The sequence below is a fragment of the Camellia sinensis genome, chromosome 7 (assembly GCF_055761805.1).
Source record: "Camellia sinensis isolate YWXY chromosome 7, ASM5576180v1, whole genome shotgun sequence".
In the NCBI taxonomy this organism is placed as follows: Eukaryota; Viridiplantae; Streptophyta; class Magnoliopsida; order Ericales; family Theaceae; genus Camellia; species Camellia sinensis.
This window is the reverse complement of record NC_138967.1, coordinates 26,296,960-26,320,845: the sequence shown is the minus strand read 5'-3', so window position 1 is coordinate 26,320,845 and position 23,886 is coordinate 26,296,960. Positions and strand designations below refer to the sequence as shown.

General features: G+C 36.4%; 2 protein-coding genes across 12 annotated transcripts in view; one reads left to right on the top strand and one right to left on the bottom strand.

The window, feature by feature from the left end:
- LOC114314554 (magnesium transporter MRS2-I-like) overlaps positions 1–23,886 on the bottom strand; it is a 162,785-nt gene that overhangs the window by 15,946 nt on the left and 122,953 nt on the right. The gene's annotated exons all lie outside the window — the stretch shown is intronic.
- LOC114269103 (uncharacterized) lies at positions 17,361–23,836 on the top strand. Of its 11 annotated transcripts, none has more exons than XR_014335080.1 (7): positions 17,361–17,636; positions 17,705–17,775; positions 18,298–18,374; positions 18,490–18,590; positions 21,763–22,211; positions 23,032–23,137; positions 23,430–23,836. XR_014335080.1 is itself a non-coding variant. In XM_082877602.1 (5 exons), the coding sequence occupies exons 1-5, from the start codon at positions 17,429–17,431 to the stop codon at positions 21,960–21,962; spliced, it is 657 nt and encodes a 218-aa protein (XP_082733728.1). In that variant the 5' UTR covers positions 17,361–17,428; the 3' UTR covers positions 21,963–22,435. The 11 variants fall into 11 exon arrangements, 2 of the variants coding, with proteins under 2 accessions (XP_082733728.1, XP_082733730.1); XR_014335082.1 differs by having other exon boundaries at positions 17,362–17,636; positions 18,490–18,567; XR_014335084.1 differs by having other exon boundaries at positions 17,365–17,636; positions 17,722–17,775; positions 18,490–18,567.

Genomic DNA, 23,886 nt, shown 5'->3' with positions numbered 1-23,886 from the left:
CTCTAGCCACTCATCAGCCTTCAGTGGCTCCTTTGGATCCCCGATAAACTCATCCGGATTAGACCGGAAAAACTCCCTCTTCAAGAAAGAAGGCCCTGCCTCAGCTGCCTGATTCCCAGCTCTAAGAATACCCAAGGCTCCTGCTATCTCTTTGGCCAAGGCACCCATGGCCTGCTGACCTGCTGGCTCGGCCACATTGGCCTGGCCAACTCCTTCCTACACTGTCGGAACCTCCTCCGGTAACGGTACCTCCTGCCTCGCAGGTCTACCACGCCTAGCACCTCTTCCTCGTCCTGACATCCTAATAAAGGTAATACAGAACGTTAGCATATTCATAAATGTGCCGAAACTAAACACTCACGTCCTAATGCATGGACAACTGTAATTCACTCCACGTAAGCACATAAACACATAAGCACTTACGAATTTCATTTCCGGGTAATGATAGTCCCGAGGCGTTACTAGAGTTCCGGTTAGAAACAGCATTGATCAAGTGCTTTTCCAACAAGACTCCCAGAAACTCAAGGATCCAATCAACATCCTAGAAATTAAATCCCATACCCACATAGTCACATAAGCATGTTATCAATTAAGCACGTAGCACATAACATTACATCTAAGTCTCTATCAAGCGAGACAAACCCATTGTGATCCTAATCACTTCCCACGTACCCAAAGTATTCGAACCCGGTACGCTCTGATACCAAGTTGTAACGCCCTCAAAATAACAACATTAAACCCATCAATAAAAATATGCATTGATATGTAAAAGCTCCACATTCTTCCATTTATCAGAGTTCCATTACAAAAGTATTACATGTTAACAACAAAAGCAAATGCCCTATGGGCTTACAGCTTTCCAAGTTAACACTTGGTTACAACAAAAGAGTACTAACTCATTTACACGTTAAGCCCTTGGCTTGAATTTACATGTAATACATCAAAAAGTAAAACGACAAAAGTATGTCCGCCTCTAGCCTCCCAAGCTATGTCCTTGGAGGGGGCATGCTACCTGTACCTGAAAATGATATTCCCATATAGGGTGAGCCATAGCCCAGTAGAAATACACTAAACCAACCATGAACAATGACTAAAAGATTAGCAATTGATAGATGGCCAACACTGATACATTCACATAAATCACATTTTATGTCATACAACTTATGAGTCCAAGTTCCTTTTCATTTTCCCTTTTTCAACAGATAAGCATATTAGCTCTATCATTATTTCAACAGATATGTATAAAAACTATATTCCACATTCACAGATAAGCATATAAGCTGTATACACACTTCACAAAGATAAGCATATAAGCTCTATCTTCACTTCTCTAGACAAGCATATGAGCTGTATCTACGGAGTTCATCCCCTATCTTCTCCCAACACTATCCGGTTTAGAGGTACATCCCATATCTTCCCTAAACCGCGGAGTACATCCCCCATCTCCTCCTCTACACATAACGTATACAAACACATTGGTTCTATATACAATCACTCAATACATACAGTTAATGTATTCTATCAACCGTCAAATTCCATGACACATTCCATTGATTAGTTTCCGTTTGCCTAATCATCATGCATTGTCTACAACAATCACGACTATCCTCCACCGATAGCCCAAAGCAATTATTTCTAAACAGAAAATAAATGCACAAATGGATATTCAATCAACATTTCATTCCGGTGAGTGATAAATAATTCAACTACACCCTTTAACCCTTTGCATTCCCAATCTCAACAATCTCATTTCATTTCCTCATTTCTCACAATTAATTATTTCAATTAATCAAACAATGTAATTAGGTCATTTTCCATAATTAACATTTCAACCCTTAGGTCCCATTTTCATCAATGATTCAACATTTATTCCATTTCTCTATGCCAAACATGCATCTAGGTTTATTATGAAAAAAAACCCCAACTTTTGTAAAATAACACAAAAGCCCCAAACTTTCACCAAATTAGCAAACCAACCCCAACATCTCAAAATACTAAAATTTAAAGACAAAATTCATAGAGAGGAGTAGGATATCCCTACCTCGAAGTTTGAGCAAAAAAGGAGATGAAGACTCGAAGATCAACGTGCTCCAAAACCAAACTTTTTCAGATTAAGTCGAAGCTCTCAACGCCCTCTATCTTTTTAACAAAGACTCTAGGCTAGATTCACACTCTAGGGAGATCAAATCTTAGAGAGGGTGTAAGTTTAGAGAGAGAGAGTCTCGGATCTAGGGTTTGAAAGAAAAAGAAAGTGAAAAACTGATGTTCAAAAAAGCTACTGACCGCTGATATAAAACACGCTCGCTCGAGCGAAGACTTTGTCGCTCGAGCGACCAGACACAGAAAACTCTCGCTCGAGCCAAGAAGTTCTCGCTCGAGCCGAAAATTCAGAAGTGCACTCGAGCGAAAGAATGCTCGCTCGAGCTAACAACTCAAACCCTCAGGTCTGCAACCAGAAGCACGCTCGAGCAACAGACTTCTCGCTCGAGCGAAGAACAAACCAGACCGCTCGAGCGAAGGAATCTCGGTCGAGCCAAGAAATACAACTCTCAGGTCCAGAACCAGGCGCAATCGCTCGCTCGAGCGAAGCCACTCTGGCTCGACCCACCAGACACGAACTCAAATCTCGCTCGAGCGACCAACTCCTCGCTCGAGCGAAGGTCCAAAAATCTGGGCAGCAGCACTAGGCTCCCAAACACAACCAACCTGTAACAAACTTGCCCAACACATCCTATAACTCAATATACAAAGTAAAGAGGATGCAACAAGACAATAATCAATTACCAACATCCACGGACACATGTCCGGATCACTGTACAACAAGGGTAAACCTGGGATCGCTATAACCACTTTGGACGTACGTCAAGTAATCTTGATGAATTCTTCAGAGGCTTCTAATATTATTTATGGCGTTGTGCTGCAGAATGTTTCTGAGTTTTATGGCCTTGATATCCTTGTATGCTTCTATTTACAGAGTGTGATACATGCTCATGCTTAAACACTCTTCAGTTTCTCCACAAGAAGAAGGAAACCGTCAATATGGTATGATATTCAGTTGATCATGCTCTAGCATACTTTTTGTTAGTTAATAGTGGTTGAACATATATTGCTATGTTATATTCAATAAAGGGTTTAACTAAAATAAGATTTTTTGGAAAATTCATGTCTAATTAAAATCTCTTGTCGGACTGTCTGGTTAAGGCAACTAATTAATTTTGTTGTCTGTACTTTAAATCTGGCATGCATATAAGCCTTTTAAAATATTTGAATTGTCTAAGCCAACTCATCACCCATATATCAAAACTAACCCAATTCCCAAACTGCCCTTGAACCACCATACAGATGTCATGGCCACCTTCCCTGTGACAAATAGGACCTGTAATAACAGATGGAATACAATTATCACGCGTAGGTTGGGACTTACAGCCAAAAATGCCTTAAGGGGGCGAAACAGCGAAACAACCCCCGAACCACCATACCAATGTCACAGCCAACTTCCCCATAACAAATAGGACCTGCGACAACAGACGGAATGTAATTCGGGCGCGTAGGTTGGGAATTAGAGCTAAAAATGCCTTACGGTTAACCGAAAATGGGCGTTAACGGGGTGAAAAAACAAAACAGCCCCCAAACCACCATACGGATGTCACAACTAGCTTCGTCATGACAAATAGGACATTTGACAATAGACGGAATATAATTAGCACGTGTAGGTTGGGAGTTAGAGTAAAAAACGCCATAAACTTAACCGAAAAAGGGCGTTAAGGGGGCGAAAATGCAAAATAGCCTCTGAACCACCGTACGGATGTCACAACCAGCTTCCCCATGGAAAATAGGGCATGTGACAATAGATGGAATGTAATTAGCATGTGGATTTTGGGAGTTAGAGCCGAAAACGCCATAAACTTAACTGAAAAGGGGCGTTAAGGGGGCGAAAATGCGAAACAGCCGCCGAACCACAGTATGGATGTCACAGCCAGCCTCTCCATGACAAATAGGACCTGTGACAACTGGCGAAATGTAATTAGTACGCGTAGATTGGGAGTTAGAGCCGAAAACGCCTTAAACTTAACCGAAAAAGGGCGTTAGGTTGGTGAAAATGCGAAACGGCCCACAAACCACTCTACGGATGTCACAACCAGCTTCCCCATGACAAAAAGGACTTGTGTTATGATTCTACATTGTTTGACTCCTGTTTTTTAGGTGGCCTTTGTTTAATATATTTTTTTTCCTATTTTTGTTTCACTCTGGGACAGTCTCCAATAATTTTGTAGTAAAAGAGAGCATGTTGTGCTTGGGTTTTTAACTTATTTTCCTTACTTCACCACAAGAAGCAATAGATTATTTGATCCATGACCTCCACCATTTCTCGATTTTTCCACAGCTTCTGCAAGTTTTGCCCCTTTGGCTACTTCAACTGTGGTTATGTAAAATTTCTTTTATCTTGAATGGAGGGACCCTCAGGGAGCAATTTCTGACTAGAGTCTTAGGCATTGCCAAGAAATTGAATTAGGGTGTTGTGTGTCTTTGAACTATTTGAGATGACCGAGTGGTTTTCTCAAACTGTTAAAATGATTGATGTCTATTTTCACCGCATACAAGATTCCAATGAATGGTCTCATCCTTATGATATTTATTTCTATAATCAATTTGTTGGTTGCATCATTGACTACATATTCTTATCAATACAATTGACTCGATATTATTTGTCCATTTTGTGCCAAGTCTGCAAACCACCTTTGCTCTATGAGACTATGACAACTTTGGCGATGGAAAAAACTTTAAAAAATAAAAATAATGAAAGAAAAGGAAAGGGAAGATAGTATAATGCAATATTCGTTTAGTCCTTTTAGAAATTCATGTTGTATTTGATCATTAGTTTTGCCAAAAGGTATTTTCATTACTATGGACAATTGCTACATCAGCAAAATATGCTACAGGATTATGTGAGGACAGGTTATATCACTGAGCTTTGATTTGTTGCTTCCTGATCTTGTTGTAGGTGTTCGCCTTTTGTTTTTGTAATTAAAAATTCTTTGTTAAAGGCATATGTGCCATTGTGCTGCTGGTAAAATGCTTTGTATGTTGTCAAATTTTTTGTTTTTCCTTAATTGTAAAGAAATGCATGCTTATACTGAGTAGTTATAGATCACAAGGTGCATGTGTGACTGACATGATAAACATGCTTGTTTCAGGAACTTATTATGCTGCAGTCATTGAGAATTGCACTGATTTTGTTGGTCGTGTTGTGGTTGTGGATGTTGGTGCTGGTAGTGGTATTCTGTCATTATTTGCCGCTTTGGTTGTCTAAGTTTTATCTGTGTTTGCGCATGAAAATATACTGACATAATAGATTTATCTTTGTCTGTTGGTCGTTTAATAGTTTTATCTGTGTTGGTCTTGTCAAATCTTTGTCTGTTGGTCTTCGATGAGAACATTAGTGATCATTGTTGTTTGTTGACATTGCATATCTTTCAAATTCTCGTTTTTATTGCCTTTGGTTATAGTTAGTAAATTTTGTGCCCCCCTTTTAAATGTAACTGTGTTCTGTGATGTTTAGGCAGCTGAGATTCTTGCGAAGGAAGGGATCAGTGCTGAGGTATAAAATACATTAAATGAATATGGTAGTGTTGGTGTAAGACCTAAAATCATTCAAGTATCAGTTTTAAATATGGTAGTGTTGGTTTACTATTTAAACAGGTTATAAATCTTCGCTCAATTAGGCCACTAGATACGACCACAATCAATGCTTCAGTTTGGAGCACAAGTAGACTGGTGACAGTTGAAGAAGGGTGCCCTCAACATGGTGTTGGTGCTGAAATCTGGTGTGTATCTCTTCCCACGTGCTTTCCTCATGCAGAATTTGATTGTGATATATAATTTACTTGTACATAGATGGATATACATATACATGCTCACACACATAATCTTGCCTCAAACAATTTGTTTCAGTTTTCAACTCTATTAATGCTATTAAGTAGGTATAACGTGTGTTGTCTAATTCCAATTGCAGATCCAAGCCAGATCTATTCCGCCACTTTTGGAAGGCAAAGATATTCTTGGAGCTGCAAGGACAGGTTCTGGAAAGACCCTTGCTTTTCTGATACCTGCTGTGGAGAAGTTACATCAAATCCGAAAAGAGGTAATTGTCATCTGCCCAACTACAGAACTTGCCATACAGGTAAATATTCTGGTTTTTATTTTATTTTTATTTTTTGACTTATCGATATCAATCTTTTCCGAAGATAGCCTGTGATGTGATTCCAATTATTAATCCTACACTCTAATCCTCTCAATTACAACTCTTTTTGTGATATATGTACTTTCTAAACAAGCAAATTGAAATGACAAAATCATTATAGAATAAAGCCATCCCTATTGTATCCTTTTTTCTGCAAAGATAATAAATCTAAAAGGTTAATATTGATATGCATTAACAGACTCATTATTTTAAATTTCAGTTCATGTCTATCTGAACAAGTAATCTTTTAAATGGTTACAATTGTGTTGGAGTTCTTCATGGTCCTTGATTTTTACTTCCACAAGATTGTGTATAGGAGATATGGAAGGCTTCTATAATGAAATATGTCTTGAGCACAAAAAGGAATAATTTGCAACTGGAAAATTAGTCTGTCATGCTGGGAGCTGTACTGTGTACTTAGTTACTATTTATCATAAGGAAATACATTCTGGATTTTTAGGAAATTTTGTGTATGTAACTTTATTCAATTCTGTGATTAGAATTTCTTTTGAATTAGGTTACCAGAAGACAGAAAGCTTAATGATTTAGTTAAAACTGAATCTCTTAGATGAAATGGGCTAGGAAACTTTTTGTAAATGCCTACTTATTTGGCTTGAAGAATGGATAAGAACTACACTGTGTCCCTCGTTTGAATAGGTGTTACGTGGAACGACAATAAGTCTAATGAGATTTAATGTTGTATGAGTTGTAGTAAGTGGATGCAAGTATTGCTGTTTCCATTTTGGTGTTAGATTTGTTGCTAAATGGATTTTGGATCTGTCATTTAGCAATCCTAAGGCTGTGTAAAGGGACCACAATTGTATTGGTGTACAAGACCACACAAAATTCTTTCAAATCCTAAACAGTAATAACGATATTTCCATACGAATTTTTGGCATTGTTATAATTGAGTAATTTGAGTGATATGTTTACCTCCTATTTTGTCCTTAACTAAGAAGAAAGAAGTTTACCTTATATTTTGAACAAGCAACAATACTTCCATTCTCTTAGAAATGTTTCCATATTTGTCAGTAAGCTGTTATGTTTACTTCATTAAGACCATAAATTACCCTTATTTATTTATTTATTTATTTTTAAACTACACTTTCCGATATGTTGCATGATATTTTCCTTATTTGCTGGCTGATTGGCACATTTGTTTGCTTTGTAAAAAAGCATGATTTTCCTTTCTAATTACGTGCCTACCAACGTCATCTGAATTGTTTTACATAAAAGCTCTACTCTACATTATTTGGAGGTTACAAATTTATTGTTTAAGCTCTGTATTGTTACTCAAAAGAGTGGACATTTTAATTTGACTATTGTCGTTGTGTTCTAGCACTTACAATCAATATATACCATCGCAGGCCACAGCAACTGATGGAATCCAATGAGTGCTCTAATAAATAAGGTCTGAGTATCTTATCCTTTTTCTACACTTCACATTCCTCGTTGTTTTGACTAGTTACATGCACGCTTGTAATGGTGGATGTAAAAGCTCTACATTATATATTAACAACAGGGTTATTATATCAAAATGTACCTGTATGGAGATATATATCACATGTAAAATATCATAATCAAGTTGCCTAGTACAACTGTTTAAACTTAAATATAGTCTCCTTTCAGTTTCTACAAATTTTAGAGCTAGTGCTGATCCAAAATTCCAAGTCAATCACATGAATGATTATTTCTTCATTACATGGCTCATTATTCTTTGCATTGACATATGTATAATCTGATTTTGTGATGGCTTGAGATTATTTTTAGTTGTCATTATGTGACAAGTGCTCCACTATATTATTCGGGCTGTCTTGGCATTTACCTAGTTGTCCTCCATAGTTCTGTTTAAAACAACAAAATGAAACTGTACACTGAGTGGTTATCATTATGTTTATGTTGTCAAGACTCGTCGCTCACAGCAACACTAGGTAATTAATATGCATTAACAGACTACCTGTTAGGAAATTTTTCTTTTTGTGATTAGCTGGTGCATGACTTACTAATTTTTTAAGAACTCATGTGTTGACAGAGCGGTCGCAGCTGAAGTTTGTGAAGAGCTATTTACTCCCATTCCCCTGCATGCTGAGCTTGCGTTGAATGGCGTTGAAGTGTTTATGAATACTAGTGGAAGTCATCACCAACTACGAAAGCTTGACCTTCGCCTTCGTGCTTTTATAGGTGCTACACATAGTCGTGGAGGAGTTTACATGTACAGTAATCACCAAGGATGTGATGGTGGCCGCCTTTATTATGGTAATAACCAGCCCTTAATTGACTTCTATTGGTTCCACACATGGTGTACCCTTTCCAATAGCCTTTTTTTTTTCAAGAACTTTCTTTTATTACTTACAAGATAATCAAAAGATGTTAATTTTTGGTTAATAACTTCATCCATGGCAGATGGATGTTCTTGTGTTGTTGTGAATGGGGATGTGGTTGCTCAAGGCTCACAATTTTCTTTGAAGGATGTTGAGGTGGTGGTTGCTCAAATAGATCTAGATGCGGTATGCTCTAAGTCCACTTTCATAGCAATTTTATCTGCTACAATTCTAAGTTAGAAGGCAAGAAAGCTGTAGTTCTTTACTAATGCTACTATTTCTATGTTCTTCAAGCATCTAATTTGCTCTTGCTATTGCATTGTTGGAGATTTCTATCAGTGCAACAAGCAGTCTAGAGAGTTGCAACTTATCTTTACGAGTAAATAGCATTTCCTGTGATGAAAACATTTAAGAAAGTTTGAAATGCTGAATAACCATGTTTATACATTTAGAAGCATCAAGCTTTTAGAAGACATCTTGCTTTTGGAAGACATTTTGTAAACTATAAACATGATTTTTTTTTATTTTTTATTTTTATTTTTTTAATTTTAAATATGTACTGTCTACATTGCATTAATATCATAAGACTACTGAGGATTAATTTGTACAATTGAGCAAACTAATGAAATACCTGAGTCTAGGCATAGTCCAATGTGAAAGAGCAGCTCAAAATCAGTCATTAATCCTGAAACAAACAAAATCAACACAATTCATCAACACACATTTCTGGTGATTTATGGAGTAAAGCATGTGATAAGAAAGAAACAAACTAGATTCATATGTTGTATGTACTCAGATTGAACATCAAAAATTTTATTTCATATACACTCGAGTATGCAAAACTACTGATTAATTTGAAAAGATTACTTAATTTGGAGTTTTATATTTTTTTTATAATTTTAAATTGGCCAATATTTAGTGAATACACTACAAGAATTTACACATTTGCCGACCACTTTTGCCGACCCAAAAAATTTTGGTGGCAAAAAAATGATATTTGGCTACCAAATATTAATTAGTCGCGAATGATCAATATTTTTGGCGACCAAATATGAGTTGGTCGCAGAAGGTCACATTTTGGCGACCAAAAATGAGTTAGTCGCAGAAATTGGTATGCTTTTGGCGACCAACTACAAATTTGGTTGCGGAAGGTTACATTTTGGCGACTAAAAAAGTTTGTTGGCGAAGGTACCTTTTCTGCGACTAATGTGGTGTTTTGGTTGCCAAAAGTTTGGAAGGGAAATTTGAAACATGGAGGGGGGTAATGAAATTTTTTGGCGACAAAAAAATTTGGTCGCCAATCAAAAAACGACGTCGTTTTGTACCCTTGAAAAAAAAAAAAAAAAAAGGTGCACTGTGGCCCTGATCTCCTCTCTGTCTCCAACTCGCTCTCTGTGTAGTATGTTCATCCGCCCTCTCCCTCTCTCTGTGTTCTCTCTCTCAATCGGTGCCCACTCTCTTTAGCTCACCGAAGTCCCTTACCACCATTGCTCATGTCCGTCGCACATCGCCATCGCCATCGCCATCGCCCTCTGTCTAATGGACTCCTCATTTCTGGGGGATCCTCACCCAATCTCACCTCATTGCTGACCAGCGTCGCACGCCACTACTAGCGCCACCTCCACCGCCGCCGCTGCCGCCACCGCATCCTCACAGGTTCTCTCTCACTCTCGGTCTGTCTGTCTGTCTGTCTCTCTCTGTTTTTCGCGCTCTCCCTCTCTAGCCTTTGCCCTCAGTCTCTCTCTGTCTCTCTCTATATATATATAATGCGGTGATCATCCGTACGGAGAGAGGGATTTGAGCCCTGATTGATGATTTTTAAGAGGTTTGTCATGATTTTGCGGTATGATTTTGATTTTGAAGAGGGTTTAAAGGTTTGTCATGGTTTGTCTCTATATATATATAATGCGGTGATCTTCAAAGTTTTTAGATTCTTCTCCTCAGGTGCATTAGAAAAGAAAAAAAGTATTGCTTCTGAAGCTTGTGAAAAGGGACGATTATAGACCTTCAACTACTATCCTTTCAAAATTATCTGCTAATCTCTGCAACACCCAACTTAATCCAAGAATAGAGGCATTTAATACAAGAGAAGTCACCAAACAGCTAATAAGATATTGTACATACAACGTGTCTAGAATTATCCATGTGCTAGTAATCGATGGATGGTCACTGGCAAGCAAATCCACCCGGAGGTGTCAGAATGCTCATTATCCTCGATTTGAAATATGTTTGGCAGCTACTGAATTTAGTACAATATTTGACCCAACTATAGGGTATATAAGGTTATATATATGCTCTCTTTCCTTTTCTTTTTTCTTCTCCCTCAAGGAATTCAACTTGTTTGCATCAATGCTTTCATTTTTCTTTTATGTTAACCATGTTGATTATTTCTTCTTTCTTTTTTTTCTTTTTTTTTTCCCCAGGGACTTGCTGTTGTGCCAATCTGGGATAGCAATCGCAGACAAATTTCGGGGATGCTGACTGCTTCTGATTTCATTTTGATATTAATGGAGGTATTAATGCATGTTCTTATCTGCTAGCCAGAATTAGGTGCTTATTCTAGCATAAACCTGTAAGTTGCAGACAGCTTTTACACTGCACATTGTTTCTGCGGGCTCCCATCTTTCTTGATGGTGCATGCATTTGGTTAGCTGGTCAATAGTTCAATTTTGACAATTTGACTTCTACAATCACTTACTAGCAACTCATTTCTTTTCTTTTGGAGATATGACTTGATTATTATGTTGTTGTTTGCATCCCTTGTAATTCAATGTATGTCATGCTCTCTTCTTGAGATATTTGTTTTTTGGATAATCAATTTATGTTTGCTTGTTAATTTCTGCAGCTTTATAGAAATCGGGCAACACTGACTGATGAACAACTGAAAGTGCATACAATATATGCCTGCAAAGAAGGGAAATCCCAACAATATGGAGAAGCGTTTAGGGCTGCACAGCTGATGTTTTGTAGGCCTTTAATATGGGTGATTGCTCTTGCCCACATAGAATATTCAGGGGATATTGGCCTTTTTGCTTTTATTCATGTTCCCATCATCTAATTCCCCCTCCCCCTATCTTTTTGCAAAACACACATGAAACTTGGTAAAGGAAACTTGAATTTCTTGGTGGTAGATTTCTTAATAAATGTTTCAGTTTTTCATTTTTTCAATTGATCAGATATATGGTTATATTCTCATATGGTAGCGTTTCATAGATTTTAATATTGTAGTTCTTTGCCCTTTTACTATAACCCACAGGCTGGTCCCGATGAGTCTCTAAAAGATGTGGCTCTGATGATTTTGCAAAATAAGATATCAACTGTTCCCATTATATACTCAACAATAGAGGAATCTTGCCCACTGTTGTTACACATAGCATGCCTCGGTGGAATACTAAAATGTGGGTGGCTTTGTCAAGTTATTTAAAGATTCATTCTCTAGTAATATTGTGTTTGTTGTTAATAGCTTACCTTCTCTTCTCTCTTTTTCTCGTAAAACTTAGATATATGCAGGCACTTTAAAAACCATCTTGATTGTCTACCTATTCTACGACAACCGGTCGGTAGCCTCCGTTTAGGTACATGGAAAAGTGAAGTTGGAGAAGCACATGGTCATCTGTTAGCATTACGTCCCAGTGAAACTCTTAGTTATGCTCTTAATATATTGATAGAAGGTGCGCATCAACTTTTCTAATATTTCAGCCTAAAGTTTTACTTTTATGTATACCTGACTTGCACCCCACACACGAACAATTCCTATAATAAAAAATGTGCATGCATGCTCTCTCTCTCTCTCTCTCTTAGTGTGACATTGCAGTATAATCGATTTATGTTATTGAACAGATTTTTCCACTCAATTTATTTTCTTTACATGAAATTGCTGGTTCTGCAAAATGTTCCTTTTAGGCCGCTACTTTATGCATTGTCATATTTTAAAAACATTTAATGATCCAATATCATCATTGTTCAGTTGAATTGGTGTTACCATGTATTAGTTTGATTGCTAATTAGTCAAACATTATATCTAGATGGGTTGTAAAAGCCAAACTTTGATTTTTTTGTTTTTGTCTGTTTTTTTATTCTACAAATCTCTTATCTGAAATTTTCAGTTAAGTTGTTGCTTGGGCGAGTAATTTATCTAAATTTTGGTCAACTATGTGGGGGTGTATATACGGTTTTATATTACCGATTTCACCCATCTTCCTTTTCTATTTTCCAGCTCAAATAAGTTCAATTCCAATTGTTGATGGTAAAGGCTCCCTTATAAATGTATATTCCAGAAGGTAATTTCTTGGTTTTAGGCCATTTTAAAATTTTCATGTTTGTCTCCAATACATATTCAGTTTTACATCGTTTTAAAGTTGGTTTCAACTTAATTTTTTATATTTAGTGATATCACCTCTTTGGCAAAAGATAGTCTGTGTACTCGTATTCAGCTTGATCAGACAATTATGTCTCCAGTAAGTCTTGTTGTCTTGTTTTCTCGTTATATTCTATAATTGCTTTATAGGTTTGTCCACCATGTTCTTATTTTTGGTCTTGTTTTCTCAAGTAATTGTTTTCTCAAGTAAGTCTTGTTGACTTGTTCTTATTTTTGGTCGCAAATTACTTTTGCCGACCCTCAATTGGTGACCAAAGTAGCGACCAAAAAAATTGGTCGCTTATAACTTTTGCCGACCAAAAATGGGCTTCTAGCGACCAATTTTTTGGTCGGCACAAGTGTTAATTCTTGTAGTGATACTAATTATTATTTTATTTTTTTTGCAGATGGTTTTTGACGTACAAATGTGGATATGACTTTTTTTGACAAGTACGAAAGGGCATTATTTTATATCTCCGTCCATATATATAGTGGTTCATACAAATTAGTTTTTTGGAGTGGTAAATATCCAAAATTTGGCCCGAAAGAAATTAGCATTGGACGTGGTACAAATTAGTTTTTGGGGCGGTACAGAATAAATTTTTGGTGTGGTATAGATTTCCTTTTGTTATTAAATTTGGTTAATCCTCTATTATGTATGGAATTAAATTATTGGGGTTGAATTATACTTGGTTCGTATGGAATTTGTATTACATTTAGAATTGGACGTTGAATATAAATTTTTTGAATGGTTGGAAGTGAAATGTGTGCACGTTGTTGAATGGTTGATAATATATTCAGTATTAATGGATTATATTGTTTATACAGGGTATAGGTTGCACTGATAATGGATACAAGTGGTTCAGAAATTAAAAAAAATAAAAAATTAATATAGTATTTGGTGACTAAATATGTTGGTAGCAAAAAATGTAAGCAAATGTTTTGGCGACCAATAATTTAGTAACAAAAAATAACCAAATGGCTTTTTGTGACCAAACCACATAGTGGCTAAAACAAATCAGAATGAGGGAAGTTTAATTGCCGACTAAATATTTTAGTCACTAAAAACATGACATCCTTTGGCGACTAAAGTGTTTGGTCGCTAAATGTACGTATTGTATTAGTGACTAAAATTTTAGTCTCTAATAGTTTAATTTAGTTTTCTATGAGAACTTTTGGCGACTAATATTTTAGTCGCCAAAAGATACTTTTGCCGACTAACCAAAGTTTAGTAGCCAAAAGTTCAATTTCGGCGAACAATAATTTAGTCACCAAAAGATCACCTTTCCCGACTAAGCAAAGTTTAATAGCCAAATGTTTAACTTTTGGCGACCAAAAATAGTTTAGTTGTCAATACTATTGCCGACAGAGTATAGGTGACGGACTTGGTGACAAAAAAAATTTAGTCGCTAATTACATTCGACTACCAAAAATTGGACTTTTGGCGACCAATATTTTCGTCGCCAAAACTGTCATTCCTGTAGTGTCTATATGATCATTTATTTGTTGTGCATTTAATTGATGAGTTCTGTGTTATGAATTCAGTTGTAGTTAAACTTAGGGTTGAGCATGGTCCGAATTGGACCGGATTTGGGTAAAACCAGGACCAATAAGAGAAGATACTATGAGGGAGGATATTATAACGGCTTATGTTTGAGTTTAGGTTTTATATAGAATAACAGAAGATACTATGAGGGAGGATGTATAATAAAAATATAGACTATTTGTATACGGTCCGGATCGGTTCCAATTCAGAACCGTGGGGTTCAATCCGAAACCAATCCGTGGACTACGGATTTTTAATTCTTCAATCCGGAACCGAACCACGAATTCAAAAAATCAATCCAAACCTATCGGATTGGACTGGACTGGACTGGATCAGATTACGAATTTCACGGATTCCTTGCTTAGCCCTAGTTAAACTAGTGCTATAACACAGTTGCTTACTCTTAGAAAAATTCCTAACTCAAATTCTTAAAATTACCAGTGGTTTTCTAGGCAACATTTACGCATTCTACAAAGGATTCAAAATGTGTGAAAAATTGGGACTCGTTGATCAAGCCCGCTGAAAAAGAAGCCGGCGGAGGAGAAAAAGAGCACTGTCGCCGATAAAGCTCTGGCGGAGAAGAAGCCGAAGGCGGGGAAGAAGCTGCCCAAGGAGGGCGGAGCAGCTGCCGGAGACAAGAAGAAGAAGATGTCGAAGAAAAGCGTCGAGACCTACAAGATCTACATCTTCAAGGTGTTGAAGCAGGTTCATCCGGACATCGGGATCTCGAGCAAGGCCATAGGGATCAAAGACAGTTTGCCTGAAGTTTTTTGTAAGGGTAAATTAGTTTATTAAAAATTAATGGGACCTGATGGAGTAAATAATTTTATGTAGGACTTAATTGTTCATAAGTTCAGAAAATGGGACTTGTATGTAAATGGCCCAAAAAAATATAATATATATCAAATGTATTAAATTGTATATTTTTTTTTGAATTTAGTGATTTTTTTAGAAAATTTAAAAATATTCTCCTTTTAAATATATGTAAATTATTTGAATTCAAAGAAATAAAAAAATTATTTAAAATATTTAAAAACTTACAATAACAAAAAAAAAAAAAAAACTCAAAAACAATGTTCACCACTCTCTGTCTCATTCTATGTCTGCATGTTTTTCTCCAAATCCTGTCTGTCTGTCTCTGTCTCTGTCTCTGTCTCTGTCTCTCTCTCTCTCTCTCTGCGTGAGAGCTCTCGAGCTCTGTTCGTTCTAGTCTGTTTGAGGTATGTTCTTCGAGCATTGCCTTGATCGATCGCGTGACTTCACATGGCCTCACAGTGTATGTCATTCACACTTTCCAATCGATCAATTTTTCTCTGTCTCTCGATCATATTTTCCCAAAAGCTTCGAATTCATCATTTTATTTGAAGTTAGGGTTTAGTGAGAGCAACGGAAATGTAGACTACGAAGCCAAATGCATTCTCAATCAATAGATCTCAAACCCTAACTGATCTCTACACACTCTTCTGTATCGAACGATTCGACGTCTCTGCAATCTCCTCTCTGATCACGAACTTGAACAGTTGAAGCAATTCATCGATGATTGCAAGTCCAATCCCTCAATCCTCTCTGATCTTTCTCTCTTCTTCTTTCGAGACTACCTTGAAAGGTATGATATAATTCACTTTCATGTAGCTTGATTCAAAATTTTTATATTTTGTAACATATATTATCTTATTAATGCTGAATTTTGTAGATGGCACTCTTCTATCGAGGTCATGGAAGAATTCTTAGAAAAATTACGAACTAGCGAGTAAATAGAAAACTTATGAGTTAGAGAGAGATGTTACCAGTGGTTTCGTCGGAGCAACAAGTGATTGTCACTATATTTTTAATTAGCTATTGGTTTCGTTATGGATATTCAATTATTTATTTATGACAATAAAAAATAATATATCTTTTTTGGGCTTGGCTTCTCTCTAGTCCGTGATCAGACTGGAGGCAGCGTTGCGCCCATGAGGGCCTATTACGGGTCCTGTTTTGATAATTTGAGCCGTTCAATGTGTACAAGTCGTCGAGTACTATATGTTTGTAAAAGATTACATTGATCGGACATCGATAACTATCTCATCGGATCAAATTTATGTCAATCGTTTATTTTTTCACCGTCCATTCTTTTTATACAAAACTAATTTGATCACATAGCTAGCGATATCTGATTAACGTAATGTTTTACAAACATATAATACTCGATGATTTCTCATGCCTCTCTCTCTCTCCCTCTCTCTCTGTCACAACTACTTGTGATGGCCATAGCCATGGCCACCGCCACAGCCGTAAATCACCACCGTAGCTCTTGCAATTGGTTAGCCACGTAACTAACATGAAATTTATTTAATGTTAATATTACCAAGTTTTAATTTTATTTTATAATTATTAAATAAACAAAAAAAAAAATTAAGATAAATTACTAATAGGCCCTACTTTTGGGACTTATTACCCATTAAGTCTTATTAATAAATTTATCAGTCCTATAGGTAAATAAATCTAGTTAACAGGACTATTGGTAAGTGACTAAAAAAATTATTAAGTAACTATAACAGTTCAAATAATTATGTTATTAAATTATTAATTTAAAATGTTAAATTACTTTAATGTTAATATTAATTAAATTTGTTACTATTTGTAATAACTATTAATAATTAAATAATAAATTATTAAGAACATAATACTAATTATTTTTAAATATAATTATTATTTATGGATTAAAATCATAAAATTCCCTAAATTTATTTTCGCATTTAGAATATTAATTACAAACATAAATAATAAAACTTAAAAAAATGTATAAATTTAGACCAATTTTGTTCAAAATTCAATTTGTTTCTCAATATTTGAAACAAATCCTCCAAAATTTTACCTACATTCAATTTCCCTCCTAAAATTTGGCCTAAATTTCTACTCCCTCCCAAAAAAAAAAAAAAAAAACCAGAGCAAAAACTCGCTGGAAAGAGAGACAGAGAGAGATGCGTTCGAGAGAGAGGGAGCGAAGACGAAGAAGAGAACATGAAGAGAAGATGGAGGGAAGAGTAGTCATTCGGAGCGACAGCTTTGCTTGCGACGACCATTGCTCCGTCCGGTTGATGAAGACCCACGAACATAGCAGACGAAGCCATCTCCCCTCTCCCTCCGGCCGGAGCTCTCGTACCTCTTCCTCGCACCGCCCAATTTCAGGTACATGTTCAGATATTACGGTTTTGAGTTATGATTTGAGGCGTTTCTATTTCAAAATTAGGGTTTAGGTTTTTCAATTTCACAGGTCCCTCTCTGTCGGTCTTTCTCCCTCTTTGTCGATCTCGGCCGCAAATCACAGGTTTCTCTCTCTTGGTCTTTCGCCGTCTCTGTCGATCTCGGCCACAAATCACAGGATTTTCTCTCTCTCTCTAGGTCTTTCTCCCTCTCTGTCGATTTTCAGTAATTTATAGGGAAATTGTGATTTTTGCTTTTGGTTTAATATGAAATTGACACTTTGAACAGATGAGTAAGGGCTTCAAACTTATGTGTACTCCCTAATCACTATGCTTGTGGATTTGTATAAGGTCTTTTCACAAAAACAGAACAAACTGAAAAGACTAAAATGCTTCGTTTAAGAAAATTACTCCTTTTAATGTTATCTTGTAAACTTTTTTTAGAGCTTTATTTGGTATGGATTGGACAATTATTTGATATGTTGGATAAGGCAGTTTGTAATGGTGGTTTCTAGGTTTGGTTCTATGTATCTATTGTTGAACTTTTTGAAGGCATACATAATGTTGTAATCATTGAAGTTATAGTTACTTGGTATTTTTGTTTTTGTTTCTGTTTCTTTGAGATTCATATGTTTGTGGAATTGCAGGGAGTGGCTGATCGAGTCTGTCTTAGTCTCTTGCCTACTAGTGAGGGTAGTTCGGTTACTGTTGCAAGGGCATTGAGGTATTTTTATTTGATTATTTTATAGTTCATACCTCTTGAGTTTTGCCAGTCCTCTTGTTTTGGAAATTGGATGAGTGATTCATCTCATAATCACTTTGTCAATCTACTTGTGTAGCATCTTTCACACATGGAAGCATTGTGGCGGAGCTCTGGTGCGAAAATTGATAAAGCACAACCATCCATTGAAATCAGGGTATATGGATGCTTTTACTGAGTGTGAGTGGCGTAATACATGAGTTTGAGTTTAGATTACTTGTTATAGTCGGAGTTCTGGGGAGAATGAGTTGGAATATGGATTTTTCTAAAATTAAAAATGAAAATAAGGCAAGGATGGAAGGGTGTTAGCTCAATAGAATCGGAAGGCTCACACTTCCTGTAACGCCCTCAAAATAATAACATTAAACCCATCAAATAAGACATGCATTGATAAGTAAAAGTTCTACATTCTTCCATTTACCAGAGTTTCATTACAAGAAGTATTACATGTTAACAACAAAAGCAAATGCCCTATGGGCTTACAGCTTTCCAAGTTAACACTTGGTTACAACAAAAGAGTACTAACTCATACACGTTAAGCCCTTGGCTTGAATTTACATGTAATACATCAAAAAGTAAAACGACAAAAGTAGGTCCGCTTCTAGCCTCCCAAGCTATGTCCTTGGAGGTGGCATGCTACCTGTACCTGGAAATGATATTCCCATATAGGGTGAGCCACAGCCCAGCAGAAATACACTAAACCAACCATGAACAATGACTAAAAGATTAGCAATTGATAGATGGCCAACACTGATACATTCACATAAATCACATATTTATGCCATACGACTTATGAGTCCAAGTTACCTTTCATTTCCCCTTTTTCAACAGACAAGCATATTAGCTCTATCATCATTTCAACAGATAAGTATAAAAACTATATCCCACATTCACAGATAAGCATATAAGCTGTATCCACATTCTCAACAGATATGTATAACAACAATATCTCATATACACAGATAAGCATATAAGCTATATCCATACTTCACAAAGATAAGCATATGAGCTCTATCTTCGCTTCTCTAGACAAGCATATGAGCTATATCTACGGAGTTCATCCCCTATCTTCTCCCAACACTATCCGGTTTAGAGGTACATCCCTCATCTTCCCCTAAACCGCGGAGTACATCCCCCATCTCCTCCTCTACACATAACGTATACAAACACATTGGTTCTATATACAATCACTCAATACATAAAGTTAATGTATTCTATCAACCGTCAAGTTCCATGACACATTCCATTGATTAGTTTCCGTTTGCCTAATCATCATGCATTGTCTACAACAATCACGACTATCTTCCACCGATAGCCCAAAGCAGTTATTTCTAAACAGAAAATAAATGCACAATGGATATTCAATCAACATTTCATTTCCTCATTTCTCACAATTAATTATCCCAATTAATCAAACAATGTAATTAGGTTAATTCCCATAATTAACATTACAACCCTTAGGTCCCATTTTCATCAATGATTCAACATTTATTCCATTTCTCTATGCCAAACATGCATTTAGGTTTATTATAAATAAAACCCCAACTTTTGTAAAATTACACAAAAGCCCCAAACTTTCACGAAATTACCCAACCGAACCCAACATCTCAAAATACTAAAATTTAAAGACAAAATCCATAGAGAGGAGTAGGATATCCCTACCTCAAATTCGGAGCTCCAAGGGAGAAGATGACAAAACCCAACGTGCTCCAAAACCCAAAATTTTCAGATTAAAAAGAAGCCCTCGACGATCAACAACTTTTTTGTAAAGGCCAAAGGTGAGCAAATCACTCCTACTAGATCAAAACCTAGAGAGAAGGTAGAGTCTAGAGTGAGAGGCTCAACAATGGTGTTTTTTGGAAAAGTAGGAGAGAGAAGAGAAAGTGAAAAAGTGATTTGAAAAGTCACAATTTCGGGACTTAAACCCAGTCGCCCCGCTCGAGCGTAAAACACTCCGCTCGAGCGCCACTCACAGACTCCTGCTCGAGCGGCCAAACTTCCGCTCGAGCGCCGGATGCACTCTCCCAGCACTTATACAGAACCAGGCCTCCGCTCGAGCTTTCAACTCCCCGCTCGAGCGGCCAATTCCACGCTCGAGCGTACAACGCTGCACAGGAAAATACTGGATGGGCGTATTCTCCGCTCGAGCTCCAAAACCCCGCTCGAGCGGACAGGCCAAAACCTGGGCAACTAGTTTTTGGTTTCTAAACTCAACCAACCTTTAACAAACCTGCCCAACACATCCTATAACTCAATTACGAAGTAAAAAGGGATGTAAATAAGATAATAATCAACTACCAACATCCACGGACACATGTCCGGATCACTGTACAACAAGGGTAAACCCGGGATCGCTATACTTCCGGGTCTTCTGAAACCTCATTAATAGTACTGAATATTCGCAAGTACTAAAGTTTTGAAAGGTTAAGTTTATCCGTTATAAATACATGTGAAAATCACATATATCCTTTAGTGATGAGTAGAATCTCTTTGATGTAAAATTTTGAGTTTGAACGTGTTAACTAAGAAAATTAATAGGTCACCAAAAGTTTTTAGATTTAAGCATTTAATGGGATTGCCAAACAATCCTGTAGTCCCATCTCTTTTTGTTTCTTTATCCCCTAATAGATTCTTTTTTTTTTTTTTTTTTTTTTTTTTTTTTTTTTTTTTTCTGTTCATGTAGTCCATCATCAACTCATCAAGAAAACCCTTAATCTCTTTTTTGTTATAATGATCTGGGTGGAATTTTTTTATTTAATTTTCATTTGTTGCCAGTGATACCTGCATAGATTCATACGTTTGTATATAATGGGGGTGTTTGGTGCAGCTTTTTTAAGCCAACTTATGGCTTCTGGCTTTTAAAAAGTTATTTTGGACTGTTTGGTTAACCTTATTTCAAACAGCTTCTGATTCTAACAATTTATTTTAAGTCAAAAAAGTTGATTCTGAGAAGCTGCTCACCTCTTGCTTCTGATTATCAGCTTCTGCTGTGGACATGTTAATTCACGGTTATACTCTTAGATTTTTTTATTTTTTATTTTTTTAAAAATAGAAAAAGACTCAAATGGACTATTAAATATTATTATTATTTTTTATGAAAAATGTAGACAAATAGTGAATAATAAAAAATAAAAATTAATTGAAAAAGCTACTTCACAGCTTATTTAACAAACACTACTCAGTAACTTAAATCTATAATCCAACAGCTATACCAAACAGATTAATAGCTTCTGATTAAAGTCATAATCTATAATCTGTTAAGCTATAATCTATAATCTGTTTTAACAGCTACACCAAACAGCACCAATGATTGGTTGTGATAAGAGTGAATTTGTATTGTTCCCTTTTGCAGCTAGGGAGAAAGCTATGGTTGTCAACGTAGAGTTTATAAAGGCTATAGTTACAGCTGAAGAAGTGTTGTTGCTTGATCCTCTCTGCCAGGAGGTTCTTCTGTTTGTGGATCAGCTGCGGCAACAACTTCCTCATAAAAGCCTGTCCAAAAGTCAAGGAGGGGGTCAAATGGATGTACAAGATAATGAAATGCAATTATGATCTGGAGGACAATGGTTACCCGTTCCTGAAGCCGTTGAAGGTTTGCAGTGTGACCTCCCATTTGAGTTTCAAGTTCTCGAGATTGCATTGAAGGTTGTTTGTACATATTTGGACTCTAGTGTAGCAGACCTTGAGAGAAATGCTTATTCTGTATTGGATGAACTAGTGAGGAATTTTAGCACCAAGAATCTTGAGCACGTGAGGAGTTTGAAAAGCAATCTGACCAGTTTACTTGCACGCGTACAAAAGGTATACATTATTGATTTCTTTTTTCTACTAGTTACAACATATTACTTCATGGTGTTGGTGCACTTGCTAGTTATTTATTTATTTTTGTTTTATCAACTTTGATGTGGAAAACTTATACATGAGAAAAGAGGAAAGCCCATGTATCCCCAGTTGTCTATTTTAAATTGTGTATCTTCTTTGCATGAAGTGTAAAACCAGGTTGGAGTGTAGAGATAATTTACAAACTTGTTTGTACAGGTTTTGTGCTGTTGGATGCTAATATTTAGTGGGAAATTTAGGGCTTCTAATGGTTCCAGGCTAATTGCACTCTCATACACTGTTTGTGCTCTAGTCTTGTAATTTAGTGGCATGCTTCATAATACATGTCAATTGTCATAGATTTTTGCACCCCCTTGTGGTGCCATTCCATGCAGGAGCAGTTAAATATACTGTAGAGAACTCAATATTGAACTGTGCATGTATGAACATAGCAAAGAGTTCAGACATGGACTTCTTTTGACGGCATATGCTCTGATTCCCACAAGTACTTTGCGCATCTATCAAAATTGTGCAATAAATGCAACCGAAGGATCATTAATCGTTATAAAATTGTGAAGGTGTAGCTGAAGTTCGTCAATTTTAATTGAGGCCTATTTCTTGTCATTATTGTCAATTGAGTCATTTCCTTGCAAAGTTCAAATTAAGGAGGCATCTATTGATAATGTTTTGGTAGCTTTTATACTAAATGTGTATTGAGGTTGTTACATGTGATTGATTCTATGCCTTTTCATTTATTTGTTGTATTACTTTTAATGTGGAGCAAATGGTTGTTTGGTGTTAGGTGCTTGATGAAATTGAACATCTTTTAGATGAGAATGAAGACATGGCACATTTATACTTAACAAGGAAATGGATTTAGAGTCAGCAATTTGAGGCTTACTTAGCAGGTATAGCTTCTAATAGCATTGTCATTGCTGGACATCAACTTCGCCATCTTAGTTCTAATAGGAGTGGAAGTTTATTGTTGAGCAACCATTTCTGTACTCAACTAATTTCACAATACAAAATTAGACTACAACCATGAGAACACACATTCAAGTCAGAAACCATTTTGTTCTTTCCCTGTTTCTCTGATCTCTACTAATATGAATAAAACCACTTTGATTATTTTCTTTCCTTTGTTTCGATTGCTAGATTTTTATAAATCAGTTTAGAATATTTCATTTCCTTTTGTTGCAGTTCATCAATTTTGGCTGCAAGTGGTGTCTTCATATGACTGGATGGCAAGTGGTGTCTTGGTATGACTGGATGGCAAGTGGTGTCTTGATATGAACTGCATCATGTGGACGACAAACATTAGTTTGTAGATTGTCCACAAATGTTAAGCTCAAAACTTTTATTCTTAGTAGGTGGTCATTATTAAGTACATGGTTCCTTTGTTATGTCTTATGTTTGCTAGGTATATACTATGTTTGCTAGGATGTGTGATCCTTTTATTTGGCTTTAGTTTTTGGAAATTATTCTCTGTTGTTTTTATATTTTTTCATTGATGCTTGTGACTCACAATAGTAACTTGGGTTATTTGCTCTCAAGGAATCACAAAACACACCGAGTCATTCAATGTCTCTCAACTACCAAAGTTTAAATCTTGTAGTAATCAGTGTTTTTGTATTGTCAGAACTTATGTTTACAAACA